An 11282-nucleotide genomic window follows, 5' to 3' on the forward strand; every position below is an offset into this window, starting at 1 on the left:
GACAGCATCGGCAGTGAATTCATAAGCAATTTGAGCGATATCTTATGGTGGGAGGAGTGACACAGAAAAAGGCAGTATAGCAATCAAGCTATTATGACATCGTTGATGAGGCTGACTCTTATTGGTGGAATGAGGCATTATGACATCACAATCGCAGCTCTGGTTACCAGAAACTGAAACTCTTCACACTAAGGGGGGAGGTTAGTAACATAGGCCACTGGGAGTGGGGGCGTGGCCTAGTAGTTAGAGCAGCTGCCTCAACTCCTTGTGATTCTGGGCAAGTTACTTAACACTTCATTGCCCCGGGTACAAGATAAGGGCCTCTCTAGAATATGTAAACTGCTCTGATTGGAACCACATAGAAAAAGCGGTCTATCAAGTCTCATCTCCTTTACCCTGATACTCCCAGTCCAACATAAGACATGACATCCGGCTCCAACCCAGCCATGTGCGAGACCCTCATGTCTGTGGAGAAACTCAGCAGCTGGTTGTCTCTCTTCTCTCTTCTAGACCTCCGTGCTCTATAACATTGAGTTGGCCAACAACAAGCCAAGCTTTGACCTATCTGTGACCCCTACTAACTCCTGCAACGAGATCACCAAGAGGACATTTGATCTGCAAGTGAATATCCGGTAAGACTGTCCAAGTGTTGCTTAACACATACTAGCCAGAATTCGGCTTGTGGTGAGGAATGTTCCCGGCATTCCCTTCTCTGTATGTAGTGCCCTTAGTCTGGCAGGGAGATGCCCGTGATGTATGGAGGAGTGGGGGGGGGGGGGGTGTTTCTGGCATAAAGTACCGGGCATCCCTCCTGCTGGTGATTTACGGGGGGGGATCCAGCAGAAGGGACTGGGCATTTCTCCTGCCAGCGATGTACAGGGGGGATGGGCAGCCAGTAAACTTATTAAGGCAGGGAGATCAGCTCAGCAGCCATGCCTGCTTACAATGTAGGCCAGCATTTTGTGGGCCTAGGGAGGCATGTATAGCTGCATATGCCAGCATATGGCTTCTTCTGGACCAAGGCACGCCCACGCCTAGCCTTAGGCAAGCTTAGGGGGCTTACGTGTCTCCCTAGGCCTACAATGTAGGTGGCCTGCCTTGTGAGATTAAAAAAAAAAAAAAAGTGTGTTCCAATTGGCTGTGTACAATAGGAATGCCGTTTATAGAATTTGGCCCTAAAAGTCTGCCCAGCACTGTCTTCAAATTCCAGTTATTGATCTTTCCATTGAAGCTCTCTCCAGACTATCCTAATCCAGATTGCCATGTATGGGACACAGACACTACAAGTCTGCCTGAAACCGGCCTTAGATCTTCAATAGACAAAGCCGCCATCTAGGCAATTCCAATTTGTTCAGAAAACTGTTGCTGTCGGGTTATCTTTGATGGGTCTTAGATGGGACCAGATTACCTTGCTTCTTCAGCAGCTGGTACTGGGCCAAAGCATGCACTTTAAAATCTGATGCTTAGTGGATCAGACCTTGTACAAGGACCAGCCTGTATACTGGGCAGAGAGCCTTATGTCACATTTACCATGGAGGCCCATCCACTCTTCAGAGGAAAACCCCTTGGAACTGTGCCTTTGAGTGACATATTCACACGTTTTCCTACACCAATTACCAAGTACCGGGAGGGGATTGGACCCTCTGTGTCAGATCCCAGTAGCCTTTATGAGTTTCCAGTCTTACGGAAGGCCACAGGGGAGGCGGGGCAGGGGTCATGAATGTTCACGAACCTCACAGGCTGATGCCACTAGAGGGCAGGTGTCCCAGCGGAGGTCCAGAAAGAGAGGGGAGCAGCTCTGCTTCTGTCATCCCATTTGGGATCCCAACCCAGTGTGGGAAACTGTGGCTTCAGCCCTGCTGTTAGTTGGGGCTTGGGGGGGGGGGGGGAAGTAGCGTGGGAAAAGTGGGGTTTGCAGTGGGGATGGGGTGCAATATCTTAACTGGGGTTGTTATGAGGGAAATCAGATTGGCAGGAAGGACACTGGAATGTATGTATTGTAAACAGCTCAATGTCATTTGACAATTAGTAGCATATTAAATAAATACATTAATTAATGAAATCGCATTCCAAAGACCCCTTACAATTATGTATGTATTTTTCAAACCCACTTAGGTTTAGTTGGGTTATACAGTATGTAAGCCTTTGAAATAAATAAACATATCTCCTTCATCCACTGCTTTTCCATCCTCTCCTCTGATCCCAGCCAGTGTCTTCCTCTGTTTCTCGGAGGATCTTCTTTGCCTTCCTCTGGCCTCTCTGTCCCCGTCTCTTTCATCTGCCAGTGTCTTCATCTCTTGCAGTTACACCGGACCGGGCAACTCCTCCAACATGGCCATTTTTGATCTAACTGTGCTGACTGGCTGTAAAATTTATGAATCCTCGTTGGATGAGGTGAGGACCTGGGCTTCACGGGACAGACCGTAGATCCACCAAGCACTTAGCCCTGTTTGTCTCTCCCCAATCAGACAGGTCAACGTGAGTCACTGACAGCCAAAGTGCAGCGAAATCAATAGGAATGCACGTTCATTTGAAAAGATGTGGGAAATGTGTCATAAATCGTGTGCGTTCTTTCAGAAAGTGGAACTAGCGCACAACTTTTCTTCAGCAGTGTGCAATCTTTTCAAAAGAGGGCACACACCTATTGATATTGTTCCTCTAATGAAAAAATTCCAATAGAACTGCCCCCAGCCCTCCCCCACCTCGAATTCCCATATATGACATGGGGCACAAAGTGACACAATAAGCTTCAGTCCGCAGATCCCTAGGAATAAAGCCACTCCCCCAGTTTCCAAAGAATTTGATATCTATAAAGCCTCTCCTTGAAGGAGATGAAAAAAATATGACCACATCACAGAGGCATACCACGATTCACACTGGCTCCCAATACAAGCAAGAGTACACTTCAAATTCTATTGCCTACTAAACAAAGCTATTAACGGAGACAGCCCAACCTACTGGAACAACTGATTAATTCAAGCCACCTCAACCAGACCCACTCACTATTCACACACCCGCCAACCAAAAATGTCAAACGAAGAAAACTATATGACAACCTAATGGCCACCAGAGCAGCAAAACTAGACAAATCACCAATCTGCTGTCTTCGACCACAGACTACAAAACCTTCAAAAAAGAAACAAAAAAACTCTACTCTTCAAAAAATACATAAAACCTATTGAACACGACCAGTTCCTTCCCAAGCTCCACCTACCACACTGTCTACTCCTATCAAATCTAAAATGTTCTAATTACCCAACACGTATTACCTTAATTTCTCGACAATTCTTATGTAATCCACCTATATATCTTGTAACTTCATGATAATTCTTATGTAATCCGCCTTGAACCGCAAAATAATGGTGGAATAGAAATCACGAATGTAATGTAAAGTAATGATTTGCAATGTAGCCAGAATAACCTTGTTATTCCTTCTAAACTAAACTAAACCTTAAGTTTATATACCGCATCATCTCCACAAAAGTGGAGCTCGACACGGTTTGCAGGAATTAATATAGAAAGGAACTCCAATGGAAAGGAGAAGGGCTTAGTAAAAAGAAAAAAAAGAGGGGACTTAGTATAATGGAGAGGGAGGGAGTAGTTACATTTTAGCGAAAAGCCAAGTTTTCAAATGTTTTCGGAAGCGTTGGAGGGAAGTCGAACTCCGAAGAGGGGCAGTGAAGCTGTTCCACAGCTTGGTGATCCTGAAGAGGAGGAATGTCCCAAGTTTTCCTGTATGGGATATGCCTTTTAAAGAGGGGAAGGATAATTTGAATTTTTGAGTGGATCTGGTGGAGGTAGGATTCGAGGAGAGCCAAGAGAGAGGAAAGAGGGGAGGAAGGATGCCTTTTCCCTCCAGTGATATGAACTTCTATGAACCTCTATTGGCTTGTGCAGTGATAAACTTGGGGTTCTTTTTCCATTTCCAATTATATTGAGTGTTAAGTGACTTGCCCAGAGGCACAAGGAGCAGCAGTGGGAATTGCTCTAACCACTGGGCCACTCCTCTACCCCCAGAGATGCATTGAGATCAGTGGCACTCCTCCCCCGCCCCAACTGCTCCCTCCTGCCATGTGCGCGTCCCTCCCCCCGCACCTTCAGCATGAGCAGCAACCCCAACCTGCTACTTGCGCCAGTTCCTCCTCTGACACTTCCTGTACACAGGTCCAGGAAGTGACATCAGAAGGAGAGCCGACGCTGGCGTGAGCAGCAGGTTGGGGGTTGATGCTCACGCTGCGAATGTTACAAAGGTACGGGGAAGGGAAGCAGTGCGCACGCAGTATGGGACGTGGAGGAGGACAGGGCACCCGGGGCAGACCGCCGCCCTCTTACTACGCCACTGATTCCGAGAAAGGGATCTTGTAAGCTCTTCTACTTCAGCTAGTGAGATACCAAGCAGCGAGACTGTTGAGGATGAGGAGAGACATCTCGCATGGTTGATACCTGGGTGGACAAAATTTCTGCCCTCTTCTACTGGAATAAAGGAGTGGCCTAATGGCTGAAAACCAAGGGTCTAAGGTTCCAATCCCACCACTGGTCCTTATGACCCTGAGACAAGCACTTAACCCTTTTTTGCTTCAGGTAAAACTTAGAATGTATACGCTCTAGGGCCAGGAACCTCCTACATATCTCTCACCTTGAGAATCTCTGAAGGTCACACGAGACTTAGAATTTCAGGAATTGCTGAAATGTCTCCTCTCGTTCTGCAGCTTAGAAGAAATGAGCACATCTCCAAGATAGAGAGCCCTGAGGGCCACTTCATTGTCTACATGAGTAAGGTAAGTCGGAAGTAATACAGTTTGGCTTTTCTCCAGCCCTCTACCCTTCTTTTTCCTTTCTACACAGCTCTGCCTCGCCTAGGGTTAACAGATGTCTTAAAAAAAAAAAAGAGGCTACATGGCCCTGTCCCATTCCAGATCCGCCCCCAAAAGGACCTCTTCTCTTCTTCCCCAAACTCTGGGCTGTGTCTGGAAGGCATCCACACAGCCCCGAGCTTGAAGCCTTCCAAAGCCCAAACAAATTGCTGGGTTTTAGAAATCCATCCAGACAGTCCTCTAAAAAGAGGGGCTTTTCCGGACATCTGATGACCCTACCCTCGCACAGTGTCCTGGAGTCCCCCCTTGCCAGTCAGGTTTTTAGGATATCCACAATGAATGTGCATGAACTTCATTTGCATACGCTGCCTCCATGATATGCAAATTTCTTTCATGCATATTCATTGTGGGTATCCTGAAATCCTGACTGGCAAGGGGGGACTCCAGGACCGAGTTGAGAAACACTGCTTTAGCACATACAAACAGCTGGCTTTTATATCTGTTCCTCCTCAGGTCACTCATGAACCCTTCAGCTTCATCATCCCAATGGACGTGGACTTTCCCGTCAAAAACCAGCAACCACGTGGGGCGTTAATCTATGACTACTACGAGGATGGTAAATGCCCCTGTCACTAACGAAAGCACCAGAAAACTGACCTCTTCGGGGGCTACATCTCCATGAAATCCTGGAGCAGAAGTTGCAGCCGGTTCAGAAACACGACATTTTGCGCTTTTCTGCCCTGAGGCTGCCCACAGCTCAAACACTCGCAGATCTGTTCTGCAGATTTCCAGCCAGTAAGACCGGCCAAACATTAGGCACAACTAGGCAGTCGCCAAGGGCAGTAAAGAGCAGAGAAGGCAAAGCAATAATCCTGATATCGGCCCGTACTTTTAGGCACAGGGAGAGTGAGACTTTCAAAGTAGCGTAGCTCTAAAAGACGCATCTAGGTGTAGAGGAGGAAAAACCAAGTAAACAAAAATTCTGAACCTGCCCTGTGCCCTGTCCCCCCTCTGGTGGACTAGTGGTAACATAGAAACATAGAAATAGATGGCAGATAAGGGCCAAGGCCCATCAAGTCTGCCCACTCCAGTGATCCTCACTATCTATCTTTGCGGATAGATCCCACATGTCTATCCCATCTGGCCTTAAAATCCGCCACACTGGTGGCCTCAATAACCCGAAGTGGAAGACTATTCCAGCGATCAACCACCCTTTCAGTGAAGAAGAACTTCCTAGTGTCACTGTGCAGTTTCCCGCCCCTGATTTTCCACGAATGCCCCCTTGTTGCCGCGGGACCCTTGAAGAAGAAGATGTCTTCTTCCACCTTGATGCGGCCCGTGAGATATTTGAATGTCTCGATCTTATCTCCCCTCTCTCGACGCTCCTCGAGTGAGTAGAGCTGCAATTTCCCCAACCGCTCCTCATACGGGAGCTCCCTGAGTCCCGAGACCATCCTGGTGGCCATTCTCTGGACCGACTCCAGTCTCAGCACATCCTTGTGGTAATGCGGCCTCCAGAATTGCACACAGTACTCCAGGTGCAGTCTCACCATGGATCTATATAGTGGCATAATGACTTCAGGTTTACGGCTGATGAAACTCCTGCGTATGCAACCTATGATTTGCCTTGCTTTGGCTGGGACAGGGTGCAGGGCACAGGGCAGCTCTAGTGGTAGGCAGCACCCCCCTCCCCCTGGCACCTTTTAAAAATTCTGGTAGTCCAGTGCTGTATCGGCAGAAGCTTTCTGTGCTCCTGCCCCTCCCTCGCTGGATGGCAGCCATTCAGGGAGCGGTGTGGGACTAGGCAGGAGCGCCTGCTTTGTGCGCTGCTCTGCTACAAGAGACAAGGAGGCATCTGTTCAGCGAGGGAGGGGCAGGAGCGTGAAAAAGCTCCTGACAATACAGCACTGGGCCATCACAATTTTAAAAAGGTACTGGGGGGAGGGGGGTGTTTAAAAATGTGTTATATTCACTCTATAAGATGCACCTACATTTCCGCCCACTTTTTTGGGGGGGAAAAAGTGTGTCTTATGGAGCGAAAAATACGGTACTTACCCATAAACACCTGAAGGGCATTATCCAACTCACTCCTGACTCTTTATCAACCTCCATCCCAACTCCTGGCACCAACATTAGGCAATGCATCACCCAGCAAAGAGGCAGCCAGACTTCCTTCACTCCCAGCCCCAGTGCACCGAAGCAAATGCAACTAAGGCCCCTGGACTGGAGCACCAGGACCTGGAGTCTTGGAAGTAGGAGGTTTTAAGGCACAGCTTAAAGCCACAGATGGAGGAGCCATTGGAGCAGGTGAGGGTCATGGCAGTTCCAAAGTCTTTCCGATTACTCACAAGTGGGCTGTTCTCACCCAGCATAAAAGCTGCTGAATCCCTCAGTTCCCAAAGCACTGTGGGATTTGTAGTCCCTGATTCTACCCATTGAAATCACTGCTGCAAATCCCTTAATATATCACAATAGGCGTGTCAGAAAATCAGGGTTGCTCTTCGAGTCCTCTTGGAACCGAGTAACTTAGCAACTCTGCTAACTGCTGGGGATAAAGTAATGTGGTCACTGGGTTAATCCACTTTACAGGATACAGAGAAATTAGACAACACCAAGAAGGGAAAATACCCAAGCCTGCCCTAAGCCAGTCAGAAAACTGGACTAAGAGTACCAGAAATACAAGACACAGCTAGGCACAGAGTCCCAAGAGGCAGAATAGCTCCTCCTGAAGGCAAGTGCTCCCTAACACAAGGCTGGCTTATGAGTGGCAGCTATTATCAATAATGGTTTAAAAAAAACGAAAAGAATTGAAAGACGCGGGAAAACCTGACATGTTGTGTCTTTTTTCCTAGTTTCCTAATTGTGGTTTCTATTCCTTTTCCAGGGAAAAATGCTCAGGTCCTGTACAACGCCCCCTGCAGTCAAACAGGAAGCAGCTCATAGATTCCTAAAACAGGTATTGGAAAGAGATTCTACTCATCCCATCAGCAACACAAACCACCTGCCTCCCATGAGACTGAATATTCCCCCATTCCCAGTCCAGGAAGTACAGGCCACCCCTTCAGTGGCGTAGCGAGGGTAGGAGGTGCTCCCCTCCCCTGCTCCTTCCACGCCTCCCATGCCACACTAGCGTTCCCCCCTTCCTCCTGATACCTCTAAATCTTCACCGGCTGCTTGCACTGCTGTTGGTTTTCCCTCAACCAGGAAGTGATTTCAGAGAGGAGCCAGGCTGGCGAAAGCAGGAGGCCGGAGAAGTTGCTCACGCTGGTGAACATTTAAAAGAGGTACACGGGGAGGGCGCGATCATGGCATGGGGGGTGGGGGTGGAGAGGTGCCGGTGCCCCCACCAAGAGTGTGCCCGTGCAGTCCGCCCCCCCTGAGGACAAGAGATTCTACACATCCCTGCAGTACAGACACCCCCCCCCCCCCACACACACACACATTCTCCCTTCCTGGGTTGGGAGAATCCACACAACCCACTCACAGCGCAGATCACACCCCCTCCCTTCCAGCTTAAAGAACCCCAGAGTAGAGAATGACACGGAGACAAATTTTTCTCTGTCTCTGTGAGTTCTTTTCCTCTCCCTGCCCCATTCCTGCAAGCTCTGTCCTCATTTGCACAAGCCTTAAACACTTTAATATCATAAGTGCTTGAGACTTGTGTGGTTAAGGCAGAGCTTACAGGAATGGGGCGGAGACAGGGTGAGCCACAAGACGGGGAAATTGAGTTCCTGCGGGGATTGGGGACAAATTTGTCCCTGTGTCATTCTCTACCCCAGAGCCCTTTCGCTGAAACTCAGAAAGGTTCCTTTCATTTTTTAAATTTTCTATACCATTCTCCCAGGGGAGCTCAAAACGGTTTACACAAATTGTTTCAGGTACTCAAGCATTTTACCCTGTTTGTCCCAGTGGACAATGGGGGATTAAGTGACTTGCCCAGGGTCACAGGGAGCAGCGTGGGTTTGAGGGTGCTGAGGCTGCATCACAGATTCCTTGGTCAGCAGATCTCAGGGGATAGCATTGCAAATCCTGAACATACAAACGGTGTTATTCTTACTCACAGATTTTCCTTTCCTGTTTTTCTTTCTAGAAAATTTGGTCAGACTCGGAGCTCTCAACCATTCTGCTTTGGAGAATCTCATCCTTCCTCTGGGGTCTAATCCTCCACACCCTCATGCCCTGGTGTGACGTTTGCACTCGCTGACCATCCTGGGGCTTCCCTGGCCAGTCCTGTAAAAAGAAATTTTTTAAAAAAAGGGAAAACCACCACTATTTTGTAGAAATAAAGTTTGGACTTTGAACTCCTCAGGATTTGCTGTGTTGCTGTCATTCTTTCCCCAACAATCCGAGTCTTTGCTCCTCTGACCTCTTTCCCCAGGATCAAAGTTGCTCTTTCCCTTTACACTTTCCTTATCGAATGGCCCAAGCAACGTACATCAATTTAAATACAATTTATAAAAATACAAAAATGCTGTACAATTCCTACCGAGTACGTGAGATCAAAATTTGTCTCTTGCCACGGTTGATTGAACAAATTCATAACATAATTGAAAAGAATCTTCATATGTGACTCAGACTTTGTTTGGCTCTCTAAAAATTAACCTGCGAGGCCTCCAAGGGCAGGGAAATACCCCTAGAATATATCAATTTATCTCACCTTGAGCTACTTCTGAAAAATGTGTGATCTAAATTAGTGATCATTATAAGTTAGTGATATCCAGGACGTTTTATGCTAAAGTGAGATGTCCTGCAGAAATGCCAGTACACAGTGAAAAGACAGATTCGGTGAGGGGCCTAGACTCCCTTCTTGCTTTGCCTCCTCCTCTGAACCGCTTAAATTGAGGCTTCCTCTGTAATTCTGCCCCCCCCCCCCAGCAGTACCTTTAACTGGGTAAGAGCGAACAAGAAAAGGACCTGGGCGTGCTGATAGATAGGACCCTGAAACCGTCAGCACAGAAAGCAAACAGAATGTTAGACATGATAAAGAAAGGAATCACGAGTAGATCGAAGAAAGTCATAATGCCGCTTTATAGAGCAATGGTCAGACCACACTTGGAATACTGTGTCCAATATTGGTCTCCCAACCTAAAGAAGGATATAAAACTGTTGGAGAGGGTGCAGAGACGAGCAACGAAGTTAATAAGAGATATGGAGAACTTGGAATATGAGGAACGACTCAAGAAACTGGGACTGTTCTCCCTTGAGAAGAGGAGGCTGCGAGGGGATATGATCGAGACTTTCAAAATACTGAAAGGAATCGACAAAATAGAGCAGGAAAAAAATGATTTACAATGTCCAATGTGACACGGACAAGAGGACATGGACTGAAGCTAAGGGAGGATAAGTCCAGGACAAATATCAGGAAGTTCTGCTTCATGCAACGAGTGGTGGACACCTGGAATGCCCTCCCAGAGGAGGATATTGCGGAATCCACCGTTCTAGGATTTAAAAGCAAACTAGATGCACATCTCGTTTCGAGAGGCATAGAGGGATATGGGTGACTAGAATTACGCCAGGTGTACACCTGGCTGGGCCTCCGTGTGTGCGGATCGCCGGACTTGATGGACCGTAGGTCTGATCCGGAGATGGCAGTTCTTATGTTCTTACCCTCAGATTCACCAGAGCTCTGACTTGCTCCATCACTGTTTTCAGAATAAATTCACTATGTACCTCCAGTCCACCTTGGTTGATACACAGCTGAAAGTCCCCGTGAATAAATGATCTCTTTGACTGCTTTCTGTGTGCTTCTAATTAGCTCGTATCAGCCTCCGTAAGGATCAGTTTTTCATTTAGACACTGCAGACCAGCAATGGAGGAGGAAGCTCAGAGTGCAAACCTTTGCCAGAACTTTTTACTCCATTACCGCAATGATGTAACATTAGAAAAATACTTTAGTGCTGGTAAAGAACACATTCTGAGCTTCCATTTCCACTGCCACTCTGCAGTACATCTGAGGTAGAATATTCACAAATCAGAGCCACTGGAAAGGGGGGAAAAACAGGAGTTGAGCAGTACTTCCAGGAACACAGGTATGAAAAGAGAATGACACGGGAATAATTTTTTCCCTCGTCTCCACAGGAACTCAATTTCGCCGTCCCATCATAAGAACATAAGAATAGCCTCACTGGATTAGACCAATGGTCCATCAAGCCTAGGAGCCCGTTCTCACAGTGGCCAATCCAGGTCCCTAGTACCTGGCCAAACCCAAGGAGTAGCAATATTATATGCTACCAATACAGGGCAAGCAGTGGGTTCTCCCATGTCTTTCTCAATAACAGACTATGGACTTTTCCTCCAGGATCTTGTCCAAACCTTTCTTAAAACCAGCTACGCTATCCGCTCTTACCACATCCTCTGGCAACGCGTTCCAGAGCTTAACTATTCTCTGAGTGAAAAAAAAACTTCCTCCTATTGGTTTTAAAAGTATTTCCCTGTAACTTCATCGAGTCTTTGTCATTTTTGACAGAG

The 11282-nt window shown here is 47.4% G+C and overlaps 1 protein-coding gene across 1 annotated transcript in view; it reads left to right on the forward strand.

Annotated features, from left to right (window-relative positions):
- The window catches only part of LOC117350799 (alpha-2-macroglobulin-like), a 45626-nt gene extending 36501 nt beyond the window's left edge, over window positions 1-9125 (forward strand). The window contains exons 31-36 of the mRNA XM_033925422.1: window positions 511-632; window positions 2304-2394; window positions 4710-4778; window positions 5328-5430; window positions 7699-7770; window positions 8905-9125. Of these exons, the coding sequence (XP_033781313.1) occupies window positions 511-632; window positions 2304-2394; window positions 4710-4778; window positions 5328-5430; window positions 7699-7757 (444 nt within the window). The 3' untranslated portion in view covers window positions 7758-7770; window positions 8905-9125. The remainder of the gene's footprint in view (window positions 1-510; window positions 633-2303; window positions 2395-4709; window positions 4779-5327; window positions 5431-7698; window positions 7771-8904) is intronic.
- Window positions 9126-11282: the final 2157 nt, after the last annotated feature.

Source organism: Geotrypetes seraphini, chromosome 16 (assembly GCF_902459505.1).
Source record: "Geotrypetes seraphini chromosome 16, aGeoSer1.1, whole genome shotgun sequence".
Taxonomy (NCBI): domain Eukaryota; kingdom Metazoa; phylum Chordata; class Amphibia; order Gymnophiona; family Dermophiidae; genus Geotrypetes; species Geotrypetes seraphini.